Below are 17,797 nucleotides of genomic sequence, written 5' to 3'. Positions count from 1 at the left end.
TGTTTATTCACAATTTTTTCCAACTTGTTTCCTTTTTATTTTTGCTATTATTTTGTATTTAAATAAAAAATATGCTTAGAAGATTATTATTGGAAACATACACGCACATTGGTTTTGGACAGATTGGAGGTTATCACTTATCACAAATTCACAACGCACTAATATGAAATTTTATTCCATGTTGCTATAGTATCGAGGGGGGGGGGGAATTCTTACTGCCATAATCTATAATTATTAATTAAGTAAAACAAGATAATTGAAAAAATTGACGATTTAAATGAGAATTTGCATGGCCAGAAAAGAAAAGAAAATGAAAAAATTGAAAGAAAAATGGAAAATAATCCGGGAACTTTGTGGAGTTGGTGTTTCCTTGATTTTGCCTAATATCAATCTCCCACCATTTTCTTCTCCTTAAGATTCATTCCAAGGATCACAGAAAAACAATGCCTAGCGTTACATCAATTTCTCTTCATCTTCTCATTCCGTGTCTGGTATCGCATGAGCACAAGGATTTCGTTACAGGATTCACATTGGTAATTTTTCTTCCCTCGTTTAATCAAAACGAATCCTTTCACATTCCCTTCTGTTCTTCTTTTATTTCAAACATCAAAATTCAATTCCATGAGATAAATATTGGGATAGGATTTATGGATTATGTTCAATGTTTTATATCAATACCCTGTTATCGGATTCTTCTGTAACTGAACAATGCCGTTTGTTCGGGATTCATGGAGAGAAACATTTCAATCTATGTTGAGAATTTTCATTTTTGGTATAAGAAGAGATTCTTGTTCAATTAGATGCAGTTAGGATTTCAAGTTTCTACCCAACATTCCTTCTTACAAAGTACTGTATGGATGATCTTAACTGTTGCCAATATTTCAAGTTTGTTGACCAGTTTGTGGAATTTAAATTCCCTTTACAATTATTAAAAAAAAAAAAACCTTGTACAGATAGATTTTTATTGGTATCATTTATGTAAACGTCGGTAATATTAATAAAAAAGGAAAGTCTCCATGGAATTAAAGACTAATCAAATTGAGAAGTTCACAACATAATGTTCTCCAGGTAATATGTGATGTTCAATCTTTGAAATTCTTTTTTCAATTTGGTCTAACAATTTTCGGGTCAATTTATTAGTTTTGGTCTTGGAAATGAATGAATACACAAATTACTACTCACTGTTTCTCAAAAATAACAAATTTGTTATAAGTTAATCATTTTGGCTTCTCTAAACACTTGACTAACATACAACTATCTTGTTACTTTAATGACTAACTCTTTCACTGAACTAATTTTTGTAGTTGAATCTGACGAGTCATGGGAAAAAGAAATCGCGATAAAAAACATGACATGGCAGTGGAGAATAATGGTACTGGTGCTAGTACCAGTCATCATGGAAGATCTTGGAACATTCTTAATATTATGAAGTATCATCACTGGCCTCATAATGTCAAGAAAAGGCTCACACACAAGAAGAATAGTGGTGGAAAAAATCCTGCCTGTAAGTTTACTCTGGACTGTTCCAAGGAAAAAAGCTTCATATCTGACTATTTCTTTTTTCTTTTTGGAATCGAATGTCCCGGTAAAACTGTACAAAGACCAAAAAAAGAAATGAAAAGAAAAGATTGGGTTAAATCAACAATCAGATCATATTTTAATATGGGCACCATGAAAACCTCAATGTTGATCATAGTGTTTTAAATTGCTGGTGTGGTTGCGTTTGTGATTACTAAGGCTGCAGGTATTGTAAATACTGCAAACGGAAATTGCAGCCACAATTTTTTCATCATTATGCAATGTAGATTTATATGACTGTAGTTATTAAGAAATTAACAATTTTTTCATCATTATTAAGAAATTGCAGTCACAAATTCAAACAACACCACAGGGAACTACTGAATACTGCTGTTACCTTGCAAATCCATTGTAATGCAATGACATGAATTTTTCATCATGTTGCAATGTACAATTCAGATCTTTTGAAGTCATTAAAAGACTATAGTGCATTTCATGAATGATAAAAAAAGGTGAAGTAGAACGCATACATAGTTATATTATTTTGTCTCGTGCTCTTTTTGAATGTATGACTGTAGAAGATTGAGTTTAGTGTAATGTGGTTGCAATAATTGCCGCTACTTTTATGTTATAGAAGTTGATAATTCAAAACACTCACTAATTTTTCTATGCCTAATTTTTTAAGCTCTCATTTATACATATGAAGTCAGAATAAACTACCAAACAATGAAAGGAAGTTTGAAAATAGCTTTTTATTCTCATTTGCTACACATGTATACATTTTTTCTCCTGTTTGTTATATGCCACCGAAATTTTTGTTTCCATTTCATAGATATTACAATCACAAGCACTCTTTCACATTGTAGCAGTTGATGGCCCAGGTAGAGCTGACGATTTGCAGGACTATGGGCCCAACTCAAAATTATCTAGTGTAAGGGGAAATGTCTTGCTTGAGTTCCTTCTTTTTTAATTGTAGTGTTTTATTTGTGACATTATGCATGTCAACCATCATATGGTAATACTATAGAACTTGGTCATTATGATATTGCTTTGTATTTGTTGGAAAGGAGAAGAGCAAAACTTTTCTTTGTTCATGTGAGAAAGAGAAACCTCTGTTTTCGTGGGAAGGGCAACAAGAGTTGAATATAAAATGAGAGAAAAAGTAGTTTTCATTCATGTCACAAGGGGAATAAAAAATCTTTCCATTCCTTACTAAAAACATGTTTCTAAATATCTTTTACACAAACAAACAGATATGAGCTATACGTGTAGAATGACAAATTGGCCTTAAACTATAACTTTATGAGTATCTAAGACTTTAAATTCATTTTGGTACGTTTTTACTCCTAGACATTTAAAACTGGGCAATCTCCCTCATCATTAATTTTGACTATTAATTGACTAAAAAATTGCAGAAAATGACTTCAAAATGTACAGAAAAGGACTAAGGAATCACGGAAAAGGATCAAAAAATTAAAAATTTTATTTGTTGGTCCTTTTTATAATTCCAGATCTTTTCTGTGATTCTTTTGATCATTTTACAATTTAAAAGTCATAACTAATATTTTTTAATAAGTGCGAAATATGTTAACGTTGTGTTATATTAAGAAGCGGTGTAGTATTATAAAATTGCTAATGTCAATTTTGTAGGGAAAAAATGAAGTACCCATTTCCACCATAATGGGATTCCATAAAAGTGCACCCAGTGACAAATCTAGAGGGGGACAAGAGAAGCCTTCTCCCCTCCAATACTCTTTTGGAAAAATTTAAAATTTTGACTTATAAAAAATATTAAATTAGAGTTTGGCCCTCCCATTTATTAGCTTCTCTGTATTTGTTACTGATGCATCTAACTTGATATCTTGCCAGGTTGAAGAAATGCCAGTACAATCCACTTCACTGGCCAAACACTCTGTTAAAGCCAGACTGAAAGCACTTGTTACGGATGAGATAGCCAGAAAGAACAAGTGTCAACATAAAAGAAGTTCAACCTACCCTGTAAAGCCAAAACCACCAAACCAGCCCATTCCCATTCCCAACTTAGATCATTCAGAACTTAATCTTGTCTCTGAAAATAATCCCAAAATGGTTCCACACATTACTGACATGTTGGAGGAGGATCTGCCACTAGCAAGCTCAACAGCCAATAAAGAGATCTGTGTAGAATGTGGGACCATGTTTTCTAGGGATTCAATGGAGGATGATAATAATAGTATGGTTCATAAGCATCACAAGCCACCATCAGAATATCACAGAGCATTTATGAAGGAAACACTGAGCTACGAAGAGAAAGCAATGCATGCCAAGTTACTTACAACTGACGTCTCACCTTTTCTCTTCAAGGATTTCTTGGATGCTCTTGACATGATAAATTCAAATAAGGATTTTTTGTTAAAATTTTTGCAGCATCAACGTTCTCCTCTAGGATGCCACTTTCCTAACCAACAACAGGCAGCATCAACAGGAAAATTGAGACTGAATAAGTCTATTTCATTTCCGGTACCTGGTTCATCATCATCCACAATCAAAGGACAAAACACAGACAAAAAACCAGATGAAATGTTCATATCAAGAGATGTGAAAAGTGATAGTCAAACACAAATTGCAATATCCCAGTTTGAATCTTCAGAAAAAAGTGACCAGCAGCCTGTGTCATTGAACTCTTATTATGCATCAGTACCATCCCAGGTTAGAAATCCTAGGGCTATTAAGCGTTTCAAGGATCTTAGACAGAAGGTAAAACATGTTCTTGAAGAGAGCAAAAATGAGAAACGCCGTATAGCCATGGATGCTGTATATCACAAAGTTCCTCATGGAAATAAACTTCCCATAGAATCTAACAAGATTCCCAGATGTCCTACAGATTTTATTTCAGCAATTGAATCTCGCAGCTTTAAAAAGCATCAAATATCTCCAATGAGGACTTCATCTTTGAATGAGTCAGTTTGGACATATTCTCAGCTTTATGATACTTGTTTTAACAAAGCAGCTAAGTACCCTAGATCTGAAAGGTTAAAGTTGAAAGTAGAAGAGAAAAATTCAGTACTAAGGACCCCAAAATCCTTTCAAAGGTTTCTTTCACTACCTAATCTTAAAGATTACTTTTCTCAAAATGAGGAGCCTTCTTCGATTTTACCTCCACAGATTCCTATTAGAAAATTTAGAGAGAGAACCACTAGTCCAAGTACTAGTGTGGACAACATCACAACTCCAGAAAGTGTTTTAAAAGGTGTCCAAAGAGATATAGCCACCAGAAGCGATATAGGGGTGGTATCAGATGAAGAAGACAAGGACTCAAATCAGAATGAAAGCATAGGAATTGATGATTATTTTGGAAAGTTAAGTGACAGTGATGTCAATGAATCAACTTCTATGGTGGCTGAAACAAAATCAATCTCCTTCTCCGGCTCTAGCTTCCTGGATGATTCAATTAGCTCTGATGGGAAGCTGTCTTTACCAAAAGGTATGTGTGCGTTGTCTTTTGATAATCATGGATTGCATTTTCATCTTCCCTCACTAAGTAAATCATTATCTCTGTTTGCTTAAACCTTTTTAACAGTAGAAAGGTTATATGACAATATGGTTAGGACCCTAAATTTATTTTTGATGTAATATTTTCCTTCAACTTTTTAAAATGATACAATATTCTCCCTACTATTAACAAAAGTGAATTTTAAATATCAGTTGATTATAAAATTATAGAAAATGTTCTCAAAAATTACAGAAAAATACCAAAAAAGCACCCAAAATTACAAAAAAGGACACAAATAATTACAAAAAATAACCAACAAATTTTTTTGGTCATTTTCTGTAATTGTTGATGTCTTTTTTTTTTTTTAGTCAACTAATGGTCAAAATTAATATGTTAATGATAGGAGCAATATTGCACCATTTTCCAAAGTTCAAGGGGAATATTGTACCGAAAACAATTTTAGAATCCTAGATGCTATTGAACCTATGATGATAGATGCTCAAACTGATAAGAGAAAACAAGAGAAATAAGTCGATCAAAATGATATAGAACAAGAATCTCATTCTATATTTTTCTCAATAGCCACGCTTAAGAGAAACTCCAAAGGGTTTAATGAATTATTCTATTGATGATATGCTAGCTTTTGAATTGCTAGTCATATTTATAAAGGCAAATACAAATAAAATTTAGATAATTAGATAATGAAAGACTAAATAAAATCTAAATCTAAATAAGATCTAAATAAATGAATAAAATCTAAATATCTAAATGAAATCTCTTAATAAATAAAATCTCCTAAATAATATTCAAACAAAATAAAATCAGATTTAATTTATCTTCTATCGCTTTCTTCTCGAACTGGTCTTTAATAGAATCTTCTCATTGATTTAGGGCCAATTTACCATTTAACCTTAATAGAAATGGGTCCATTTAAGAGAGTGACCATATACTTGTGCAAATTGAGATAAGGGATTAAGATGAAAAAATACTCAAACTTTTTCTTGAGGAACTTCTAATATCCTCAAGTCAATAATAGTGCATGAAATTAATGAATATCCATATGCTTACTAAAAAATATTAGAAGTTCAAACATGGGAACAAAGGAAAGTAATCTTGAATTGGGAAACATCAAGTCTCTAATTACGACCTAAAAACTTTCAACCTGGAACTGTTTGTGTCAAATCATGTCAAATGTTGCTTTGACACATAATGTTTAGATTCGGAAAATGATATTATAATAACTTCGAATTTGAATTGTTCAAATTTCTTGTAGAGCATATTAAAAATTTTCCCTTTGAAACTTGCAAGCCTTGTTACGATCCTGTTTATGATATTACTCAAGAACCATACAGTAAGTACTAGAAAGAGCGCATTATTTAGTTTAATTACTTAAAATATTAATTTATTTGTTAATTAAGAACTTTTATATTTTATTAAGAAATTGTATAATTTTATAATTAATTACATAATTTTTATGCCTCAAAATTTATAAAAGGAGAATTACATACAAGTTCCACTCAATATAATTAATTACTCCTAAGTCCATTAACAACTGAGCATGTATTGTCATCCTTTAAAGCTCAAATGTCAATGGATTTGAGAGTAATTAATTATGTTGAATAGGACCTTAGAGTAATTCTCCCATTTATATAATTAAGTTATGTCTTCTAAATAACTTTTATACGTATAGAATTTTGATAACAAAATTAGCAAAAAATGTAATTATTGTGTTAAATCATTTTTCCTTTGTTGGCTAAAAATATTAAAAATATCAATTTGTTTTGAAAAAATTAATTCATTATTAACTTTAATAGTAAGGGACTAGTATATTTAATTAATCAAACTATAAGGGCTTAATTGAAATAAAAAAACTACAAGGACCTAATTCATAATTAAATAAAGCTAGAAGGACCTGCAAATTAATTTTGTCTAACTATATTTAAATTGTTAAGTATGCTATAATAAACAAAATTTTGTGTTCTGTATTTAGTTATTTTTACAGTTCTGAGAATAAACTTGTTTCCTACATCATCATCTGGTAATGGTTGCATGGAACAGAATCAGAAGTAAATCCATGGCCAACAGATGGGTCTGATCACCTGACAGAGCAATTACTAGGGCTTGACATTGGAGACTATCATGAAGTGGTGAGCAGTGAAGATGATTTTCAGAAATTTGTGTTTCAGAACAAGAAGCACTTGAACGTGGGAATTCCTGACCTCGAAGTAGATGCAAACAGTGAAGCTGAATTTACCTATGTGAAAGGTGTATTAGAGCTATCAGGGTTATCCACAAGTCATGAATCACTTGGGACATGGTTTTCCGATGAACAACCAGTTGATCCCACAGTGTATGATGAACTAGAAGGTTGCTTACTGTTTGATCCTGAAAGTTCTAGAATTGAAGAAGCTGCTGGTGCTAATCATTGTAACCATTTGCTTTTGTTTGATTTGATCAATGAGATATTGATTGAGATTTTTGAAAGATCATACAGTTACTACCCAAAATCCTTGTCTTCTCTGTCTCATGTTTACCCAATACCAGTGGGAGATCAAGTTCTAAGACAAGTGTGGACACTAGTCAGGTGGTATCTGAACATAAATTCAGAGTTTTATCCATCTTTGGATTACCATGTGAGCAGGGACTTGGCAAGAAGTGATGGCTGGATGAATCTCCAGTTTGATTCTGAATGTGTGGGACTTGAGCTAGATGACTTGATTTTTAATGATCTTTTGGAGGAGGTCATCTGCAACTGAAGCTGTGTGTGTGTGTGTGTGAGAGAGAGAGAGAGAGAGAGAGAGAGACCTTTTAATGACCTTTTGGAGGAGATCATCTGCAACCGAGGCTGTGTGTACGTGTGTGTGACCTTTCATGCCATAAGGAGATAGTTTGTGATGCATATCTTATTTGGATCTTTTATGTAATAATTTCCTGTATATAAATTGGCCAAATTACTGATGGTGACTGGATCAAGTGAGACTAAATAGCATGCATTAATTTTATGTACATATATGATAGCAGAGTGTTCCTACAATTCAGAAATTTAAATTTGATGCAAATTATTTTGTAACGAAAAAAGGAGTCCATAAAAGTTAGGTGAATAGTAAATTTACACTTCCTTCAAATTCTATTTCATACTCTTTCCAATCCAAATATAAACATTTTCTTTCAACTAGTCTTGATCCAAAATACAAGCAACTTAATATTTGTAAGAAAAAAATTCCATTTTGCCTTTTGTATTTATTAATCTAAATTCAAGCGTCTTTGAATTTATAGTATTCTTACTCATTATAAATTAGAACTGAGGATAAAAAATAGGAAACAATATGTTTTCATAAGAACAAGTATTTTATTGATATGCAAATTAATTGCTAAATGTTAAACGCCACTTATAATTTGGTCCAGAAGGGGCATTATAATCCAGTGAAGAACTGGGAAAATGGAGGAGAAAAATGGGATAAAGATTATTATAGAAAATTTAAACAAATGATCATGTCCCCTAACTAGAGTTTCAATTATCACATTTGTATCAGAAAACTCGCAATAAATAAATAGAAACTAAAATTTCGTCTTTTTGAAGTATAATATCATTGGTATAATTTTGATCTCATCAAATAGTCAAACTAGCAACTATTGAGAATGAGAAATGGGAAAGGAAAATTCATTAATGCAACAGAATAGCCAAGTAGCTTCAATCAACCAACATTTACTCAACTTACAAAAATATTATTGAACATCAAGGTTCAAATAGCGCTTATTCCTCATAAAATATGACTACTTCGAATAAAGAAGAAAGCTTTCAGTTTCACCAATTCATGTATAATTTTTCTCACGAAGCAGGACTTCTAAGTCAAAAGACGATCAGATAATTAAGGGACAAATATTGCCTGTCTTTTCCGATAAGTCATACAACAGATCAACCTTAAAAATACAACATGAACAATGTTACAATGTCTCAAGACAACCTAAACGATGTCACAACAACATTAGACTGTATATTACATTATCCATCACTAAACTGACTCATGCTTTACCTAAACCTGAATCTGACTAAAATGACAACCATGAAAACAGCCAAAACTAATAGAATGTTTGACTAGTCGTTTCCAACAAAACCATGACACTACAAATTCAAGACTCGCCTGATTGGATCATCCATAAAAACAAATAATTTTAGCTGTGATCTAAGCTCATCCCACAGAGAGAGAAGAATTAAATTAAATTAAATATAAATAATTAAAAGAAATAACTAAGTCCTAACGACACTAATTTCTATGTTCTAAAGCAAAACTCACCATTACCATCACCTTCATCCGTTGCTTCCCATTTGCTTTTGCTTCCTCATCTCAATTACCTTCCTGTGGGAATTTGAATGCAATTCACTACAAAATGTAGGGCTACTTGCAGGGCGGTATTCAGGCAAAAGTCGCCCAGACTTGTACCTAACCCCACATGCGTTACAAAGAGTTTTTGGCCCAAGGGGTCCTGCCCGCCACTGTGGAGTTTTTTCTGCTCCACAGTGCTGGCATTTCCTTCCTATTACTGAGATTGTTATCATTGCTTCTGGCTTGGTAATCGTGTTACTCGGTTGGTTCCGCCAAATTTGCCGGCTAGATATGTCAGCAACACCACGGGGTTGCCTATTATGACGCTTGCTTCGTGGTCGGACAGGAACCTTAGTGTGATTATAGCCGTCTAAGAGGGTAACATTGTTAGCACTGTTATTACTGTTGGTACTGCTTGCACTGTATTCAAGCGTTGAGACTGGGGTTTGGGGCTTTGATAGGTTTGGTTGAATAGAGAGAATGTCAACAAATGTTTCAACAGCCGGGAAAGCATCTTTGTTGGATAGCCACTCAAGCTCTTCTTCTGCAAACTCCTGAATCATGGGAAAGGAAAGTTAATCTTCACATCACTCTTAAGACTTTAGGTATTAAAAAACAATGAATTCTTCCAAGCTGAATAACAGCACCCGGCTTTGACTTGTACGTGACAATTGTTACCAACAGATTAGAGTAAACCCAGTTGAATTAAAAGTATGGCAGTAAGATGGAATATGTAATGCAGAATGCTTATACTTCTAATCTATCTGAGATAACCCATAATATAGATAGAAAACAAAAATCAAAACTCTGGGGGAAACTAATGATATTCAAGCCTTGACAAGATAAATATCATTACTGATAGTAGACCAAATTTCTGAGGACAAGGCTAGACAAAGGTTTAGGTTATAGTGGCAATTTATAATTTCCAACATGCCATTGGGGTAGTACTAGTCCATGACTGAAGCATTAAACGTCCAACAAGACAAACTTGTGAAGCAAGAAATGCTGTACTCTCTTGACAAACAATTTGAGGGCCAACCCTCATTCCAATAAAATATAAAATGAAATTCCTCTCCTTGCTTTCTCTTTTCTTAATGGCAGAAGTCCCAAAAAGCACAACTCAATTAGTTTGCAACATATTCAGTTCTCTCACTAACTCATTGTTAGAGATTATGTCATTATGAACTTCTCTTTTGATCAAATTGATTTTATTTTAGTTTCTGTTTTTACTTATTCTTTTGGATAGTATTTCTGAGCATTTTACGAGTATTGTGAGTTTGATTTTGATTACAAGTGTTAGTAGGTGAGAGGGATCCGAGGGTGATCAGCGTGCCACAAGGGCAATGGCAGTTTATAAGTTTTATTTTGGTTAGAATGGGATCAAGTTAAATGTTCTGTCCAGATAGAGTTTATTTTACTTTGATCAAGTTGAAGTTATCATATTTAGGAGTTACATGTTTTAATTGAAGATTTTTTTTTTTGTTTGTTTTTTGTTTCGCATGGCTTCCATCTACTAAGAAAAGCTCAAAGTTGAATCTTAAATTTCTACATGTATTAAAGCCTTGAAGGCCTGAACCACTCAAGACCATTAAAGAGGAGTCAGGCAAAGAAATAACCCAACTAATTGGAATGAAAACACTTAAATATATATCCAAGGATGTGGCAGGAAAAATTCCATTATTGATGATGCAGCACTGTTAAAGATTTGGAGAGAAAACACGGAATAATGTGGCGAAATGATAATTTCCTTCTCAATCAAAATGCAACACTAAGTCCTTTATATGCACTGACTTGCTCACTTGTCATTCCGCTAACATGAACCAACATCTACCAACACAAACTATATTATCATATATTCCTAACATTCTACTGATATTTTTTTCTTTTGCCTTTTCAAATAAAACAAACCAGAAGAAACAAGATGCGTACCAACACTAACTAAGACAGCAGCAACAATGCAACAATTGAATTGGACACAAGATAGCCACGGGTTTGCAAGCATTGATATCATTGACCTGGTAGCAAGAAACATTCCACTGTCTTCATCTTCATTCTTCTGATATCCACTACTTTTTTCATTTTCCCCTTATCTAACGATGATCCTGTCTTAATGATTAACTCCAAATAAACTATCCGTTGTTTTTGTTTTCAACTTCTCATCGTTATCATCAAACTATTTCTTTCCTTCCTCATCTTCTCTCTTTCATTCTTTCTTCTTTTCAATCAACCATTCCCTCATTTTCTTTTCCCACCTTCCAATCTTCATCATCATGTTTTCTCTTCTCTCTGTTTTTCTTTTAAAATCTTTATTATGTGGGGGAAAACAACTATATTTTCCCAGCTTCTCTTTGTTGTCTCTCTCTCTCTCTCTCTCTCTCTCTCTCTGCTTTAATCTTCTTGCAATGTTACAACCTATGGGGCTAATACTCTCTCTCACTGGATTCATGAATCAGATTCCTCTCCTGTTTTACCAAACATCTCACAAACAGAACCAGCCCGCACAACAGTGGCAGTTTGTTTCTGGATGCCATAGCTTCCTCTTTCTAGATCCCACACCAAACCCATGTCAAGCCACTCTCCAAGACAACATAATCTCATGCCACTGATCTGCTTCAAAAACTATCATTGTTGATCCCTGCTAGCTTCTCCCCAATGCACGATTTCTCTAAGGGAGTTGAACAAGAAAGCCTTGAAAACAGATCTCTGCAATTCTCAACCACGATCAAAACTGGCTTTTCCAAATCGACATATTTCAATCCTACAGCAGAAGATGATTTTCTTGCACGTTCTTGAAATAGGAGATCTGGATTCATAGGCCTATAGAAGATCTATTTCACTGTTCTGCTATTTTTTTTTTTACCAGACACTGTTCTGCTGATTAAAGGCTTTGGTTGAAATTGATAGGAATATGCTCGCAAGAGCAATGGCTCTGATATGATATCATGTTAAGAGTTTTTGACAAGGAAAAAAAAAAAAACAGAATAATGCAGATAAGTTATGTTTACTTCTCAAATGAAATGCATAAGTCTTGCCTACATTGACATTGCTCATATATCAGTCAACTAGTATGGACCAAGTATAATGGGCTTTGAGTGGCCCTAATTTTGTTCTTATATATTCCTAACATGCTCCATCGAGCACCAACAACAACAAATCCAAAATTTGGATTCTTGAGAAACAACCAACTAATGTCCTGGTAGATCAACTTAATGACTAGGGCTGTTTCAACTTTCAAGGATTAAATTTGAAAAACTCTAACTCGAAGCAAGGAATACCTAGATCAGGGGGAACACTGGATATTATGTCATTATGCATCCATTTTAATTGCCATTTATTTTATTTTAAGAAATAAATATTTGATTTCAGTACGTTTTTGGGATACCCGTCTGTGTGTTTAAAGGTTAGTTCAGATGTTCTATTTCTGATAGAATAAGATAAGTTAAGGGTTCTGTTTTAACTGTAATCATATTTTAATTAGCATGAAGTTATATTATTTTTCATAGTTATGTGTTTTAGTCAGATAGGAGTATATCCTCCCTGTTAATGTTGATAAAGGAATTATTGCTTTTATCTTATAAAAAAGTACAAAAGAAAATTAAACCTTGTTTCTACACTCATAAACATTAAAATGATGAAATGCCCCATCAAACTTACAGAAAATGAATGGTTTGGATCATCTGCGTTCAAAGCATTTAATGATGCAGGATCACTACATTTAAGGGTAAGAGAAGACAGGGCTTTCCTAGGTTTATCATCCTCCTCATCTTCTTCACCTATGTCTGATGAGAAATTCAGGAGGTCATCCACATAACCAAGAGACTCCATCTCTGAAAGTACATGTATGCCAATAAGTATATAAGCAACTAAGATAATTAATACAGATCATGCAAAAGAAGTTTGCATAGCAAAAAAACTCAATTCTTAACAAGGGGAACATGGAAAACATTAATGAAACAATGCCTGTCATGAGGGCAGAGCAACCTCTTTGAAAAGGGCTACCTGTAGAGAGTGCCGCAAGCATCACATAATTATACAAAGGGATGTCCATATTATACAGTGCTTCTGCTATTGGTGTTGAGAATGTTGGCTCTTCAAGGGCAATGGTACTATGGATCCCACATTTCATAGCTAAAACAATTATTACAGTATTTAATGGCATGATTTTTCTCCCTCACAAATTGGTTTGTAAGGGTCAGTCTCATGCTTGCTTAAGTCTCCATTTGATGGTTGTCAAGATTTTGAATTATGCTCTTATAATGTGCTTTAATAAACTAAGGGGAAATTATACAGGCCCATAAGTCAGTCTTCTATGTTATTACAGAACAGGAATACATACAACTTATGGGAAAGAAGAAGACATATTATTGGAGAGAGAAGGGGAAAAAGAGTCCACATAAAAGGAAAATAAGGTGTCTGCCTTCAAAGAAATAAAATCAATGGAATATCAGCCAATTCCCCAAACATCAATGTTACTACAGTAATTAAAAAAAAACCTAAATTATATGAAATTATCAATTAGACAGTTCGTCATCAGTTAGAAGTGTGATGCTGATGAGAAACGCCTCTGAAATGATAAAATGCTGACGTTTCACAATGTAGCATTTTCCTTTAAAATGCATAAAACAGGTGATCCAAAAGAATGTGAAGGAAAGTTCAATGAAAATATAAACCCACAAAGGTATCTCACAGTAGGTATCAATTTTTTGTAAGGAACTTGTCATTGATACAAATTTGAGAGCTGAATCTGAATACAATAGGCATGCTGAAGACCAAATATATATTCAGAACAATCTTTATAAAACCCAATAGGAAAAACCATTCAATATACTATCATGTTAGCCCGACTTTAATTCAAATGAAAGAAGAAAACAAAAAGAGATGGTATTTTACAAAATTAGGGGCTTCTGTTTATGTTTCTTCAAAATTTAAATAATTATGAAATCAATTCCCTTTCCCATCATCTAATAAAATAACTACACTTTATTTCTTGTCTACCATCTCAGAGATAATAGACTCCAATTTTTATTTTAATCATCAGTTATTAATGGCCTTCAAGTCTTCAAGTATCAATTCAACTTTTGGCAATTAGATAATTTCAAGAAATCAAAGTATCAGATATAAGGAATGTGATTCGTTTGTTCTTATTAAATTTGAAGCATATTTGAGTAAATATCCATCACCCTTACGATAGCTTGCATTTAACATTTGAAATTAAGCCATACTTCAATTTATTCTTCTTCATAAGCTCATAATAATTTTACACCAATACCAAAACAATGGTATAGAGGTATATCCAGGAGAAAAATTATTCAACAAGGAAGTATGATAAGCAGATTAATGAAAATTAAGAAACCAAATCAAATGAGAAACAAGTGTTATATGGTTTATAGGATGAAAGGCAACATGGAGAAGCTATTACAAAGTACAATGGCCAAAAGAAAGGAATTTTGAGAGGTTGAGGGCGGGAAAAAACAACAGTGTAATGTATCACACATACAGCATAAAATATAAAATCCAAAACATAAAAGGAAAAAATACAGAGAATCAATAAACTAATAACCATTTTCAGCTACTGGAGGGAATGACAACAAACCAAAATAAGACACAAGAAAATAGATAATGGAGAAATAACACAGTACAAATTTAGAATCATCATTCATATTTTTATAAGGAACATACAGCATTATGCAATTGGGAACAATAGATTATGAAAATTTAATAACATATATCAAAATTTAATAACAATAGTAATGAAATTAGCAAAAAAAAAAAATTAGAATAAACAGTGAAATAATAGCAAAAAAAAAAATCTGATGGCACTTCAATTTGGCTTCTGACCACTTCAAAGCAAACCGTATACACTTCTCAAACCATGAATTGGTTAAAATAAAAAAGGATTGCAATAACATTGCAGAAGATTCAATTACAACCCAATAAAAAAAAAAACAAAGGAAAAACTGTCGCAACAAAATGAGAAAACTAAAAGTTCAACTAACAGACAATGAAATTAAAGCAAAATAAACCATAGTCAAGTACAAAGTTTAAATATGAAAATAAGCCTATATGAAAATGAGGAGCATGGATAAGCGAACTAACAGTGAAATATAGTACTTACAATATCCTATTTGGCGAAGCTTTCCAACTCCAAGAGGGTTGAAGCGAGGATATGTGAGAGAGAGAGAGAGAGAGAGAGAGAGAGAGAGAGAGCAAAAAGCTGAAGGAGGGTGGTCGACTGTCAGATATTGAGAGGATGAGAGCGAGAGGCCTGTAGGGATTTAGGGATGGTGGTAGATTTGGGGATTTTCTTTTTAAAAAAGGGGAAAAAGAAATAAATTCAAATAACGAACGACCAAAATCTAAAATTCAGTATCCACATATCGATTTTGTGGGGAAAAAAATACCCATAAATATTAAAAAAAATTTGACCAGTATAGATATAAAAATTTATACAAACTACATTATTAAGGAAATATCACCTTTTTTTTTTAATGCAGGACAACAGGTAAACCTGTACAAAAAAAATAGTTTAGGTCATAGCAATGTACAAAATATTGCTATAACTAATCGGTAAGATATCAAAAATTTGAATTTCTATGTTATTGGTTGAGGCCTGTTAAGCAATCACTTAGCGTAATTATTTGCCTATCTAAAAAATACTTGAAGGTGACTATGGAGTTTTTCATATCTAGTTCTTGCAATTTAAGAGCCAACCTACCTACATCAACAAGGGAAAAAAAAAAAACCTTAGTGAAATGATAAAAATATCCTTAAATAAATGTGCTTCATTTCTTACCTGCAAACTTGCTTCATTATTAGTATAAGAGAGAATTATTTTGAAGTCCCATATGTTACAATTAAATACTACAAAGTCTATTAATAACTTAATAAAAGAAAATAACAACACATTATAATGACAGGATATTATTATAATGATAAAATATTAACAACACATTAATAGCTTAAAGTATTTAAATGTATTGTGTGGAACTTACATATAATTTTCCCTTATTATATTGTTGCCATTATCATAACGTTACTAGGATATTACTAGTATATGGTCTATGAAATCAACCTTTTTTTATAAGCTACCCCAAAGTTGTAAGAATGTTATTTTGCATGACAACAGTAAGTTATTATAATCAATAGGGCTAAGTATAAATTTGCCTTTTTCTAAAAGGTGTAATTGGCATTATAAAATATTTAAAGGTACAATATTACCTTAACCTTGTTAGTATGATAGGGTGTGATTAGTTCAAAAATCCAAAAACTCTTCAAATGCTATCTTCTTCCTCATTCGAGACCAACCCTTCCCAATCCACAACCTTTTCCTGATGACAGCATTTTCAAGGAAAATTGCAAGAAACAAGCAAATTCTCAAGTCAAGTCCACTATCAAATCAGTGGAGAAAGTCATAAATCACCTAAAGACATTTCACAGGATTGTGGTCTAGGATTTTTATAATACTTCAGAAAATTGATGGGAGGAATTTTGAGATTTAAGATGATTTCCAATTTTAAAGTAACCACACAAGAAGAGAGTGAGAAGAAGATGATGATGACTGATAGAGAAAATTGATGATGAGGCATCCATCGGACAAGTGACCGGTGGATCTGTGAAATAAAGTGCGGCCATTAGGAAGATTAATGGGGAAACCGAGTCTAGAAGCAAGTCCTCTAGTGTCCAAGTTGGCATTTAAGGGTAACTCACTTAATATGCGTGAAACTCTGGAATGATTTTTATTTTTCATAATTTGGGATTTCTCGGTATGGGTCACAAAGATTAAGTGAAACATGGTAACGGGTTCTATCTTATTGTTGAAACTCCTTTTAGAAACAAAGCTTGATTTCCATTCTCTTTGACCATTTGCATCTATTGGTTCATCGAGTACTAACAGTATGAACATTTTCTATGATTGGTGTTAATGCTTCTAAACACTTTCTAAACTTAATTTCATTTTATTTTAAAACAGATTAGTTCAATATTTTCTATCATGCTGGATCTTTTTTTTTTTTTTTACCATTGTATGGTTTGAAAGTAAGGCGTTATATTATCAGTATTAGAACCTTGTGTTTCAAGGCTCTATGAAGTTGTGTGCGCATTGCATATAGGTTTCTCATAATAATGTCCACTATTAACACATATGCTTCTATCTTTTTTGTGATTTATTTTAATGGTGCTAACTTGTTGGTATTACTGCATCCTTGAGGAGAGGAGAGATGAACACTCACTCAAGGAACTAATATTGCTAATTAGCAACTACAACCTTAAAATAATGATGCTTTGTTGAGGAAGATGTGGGATTTAGTTTTAGGCCTTACTGGAGGGATTTAAAAACAAGAATAAGCGTTGGCCAAGATGAGAGGCTAGAACAACAATGCTAATTGGGAGGAGCAAAAACATGAGAACCATGTGGAGACTTAGTGTGTGAGATGTAATCTCTCTTAATATCCACCTGACATTAGGAGGGGTTAACTTAATCACC

General features: G+C 32.9%; 2 protein-coding genes and 1 long non-coding RNA gene across 7 annotated transcripts; 1 reads left to right on the top strand and 2 right to left on the bottom strand.

Moving 5' to 3' along the window:
- Window positions 1–1,315: 1,315 nt before the first annotated feature.
- Window positions 1,316–7,991, top strand: LOC129319794 (uncharacterized). Of its 5 annotated transcripts, none has more exons than XM_054964860.1 (4): window positions 1,316–1,504; window positions 2,351–2,449; window positions 3,388–4,981; window positions 7,049–7,991. In XM_054964860.1, the coding sequence occupies exons 1-4, from the start codon at window positions 1,451–1,453 to the stop codon at window positions 7,744–7,746; spliced, it is 2,445 nt and encodes an 814-aa protein (XP_054820835.1). In that variant the 5' UTR covers window positions 1,316–1,450; the 3' UTR covers window positions 7,747–7,991. The 5 variants fall into 5 exon arrangements, with proteins under 5 accessions (XP_054820835.1, XP_054820836.1, XP_054820834.1 ...); XM_054964859.1 differs by having other exon boundaries at window positions 1,321–1,504; window positions 2,400–2,449; XM_054964858.1 differs by having other exon boundaries at window positions 1,321–1,504; window positions 2,388–2,449.
- On the bottom strand, window positions 1,447–7,902 carry LOC129319795 (uncharacterized). Its single transcript, XR_008595521.1, has 3 exons — window positions 7,796–7,902; window positions 3,848–4,021; window positions 1,447–1,591 (listed from the first exon to the last, which is right to left on the bottom strand). It is a non-coding gene; the product is annotated as an uncharacterized LOC129319795 (long non-coding RNA).
- Window positions 7,992–8,833: 842 nt separating the features above from the next.
- On the bottom strand, window positions 8,834–15,588 carry LOC129321014 (GATA transcription factor 1). The gene is made up of 3 exons (XM_054966740.1): window positions 15,431–15,588; window positions 12,970–13,142; window positions 8,834–9,869 (listed from the first exon to the last, which is right to left on the bottom strand). The coding sequence occupies exons 2-3, from the start codon at window positions 13,138–13,140 to the stop codon at window positions 9,300–9,302; spliced, it is 741 nt and encodes a 246-aa protein (XP_054822715.1). The 5' UTR covers window positions 13,141–13,142; window positions 15,431–15,588; the 3' UTR covers window positions 8,834–9,299.
- Between the last annotated feature and the right edge of the window lie 2,209 nt (window positions 15,589–17,797).

Source organism: Prosopis cineraria, unplaced genomic scaffold (assembly GCF_029017545.1).
Source record: "Prosopis cineraria cultivar Desert tree isolate PC_DT_omini unplaced genomic scaffold, ASM2901754v1 PC9, whole genome shotgun sequence".
In the NCBI taxonomy this organism is placed as follows: Eukaryota; Viridiplantae; Streptophyta; class Magnoliopsida; order Fabales; family Fabaceae; genus Prosopis; species Prosopis cineraria.
Note: the sequence above shows the minus strand (reverse complement) of the source record. Positions and strands in the feature narration are given on the sequence as shown.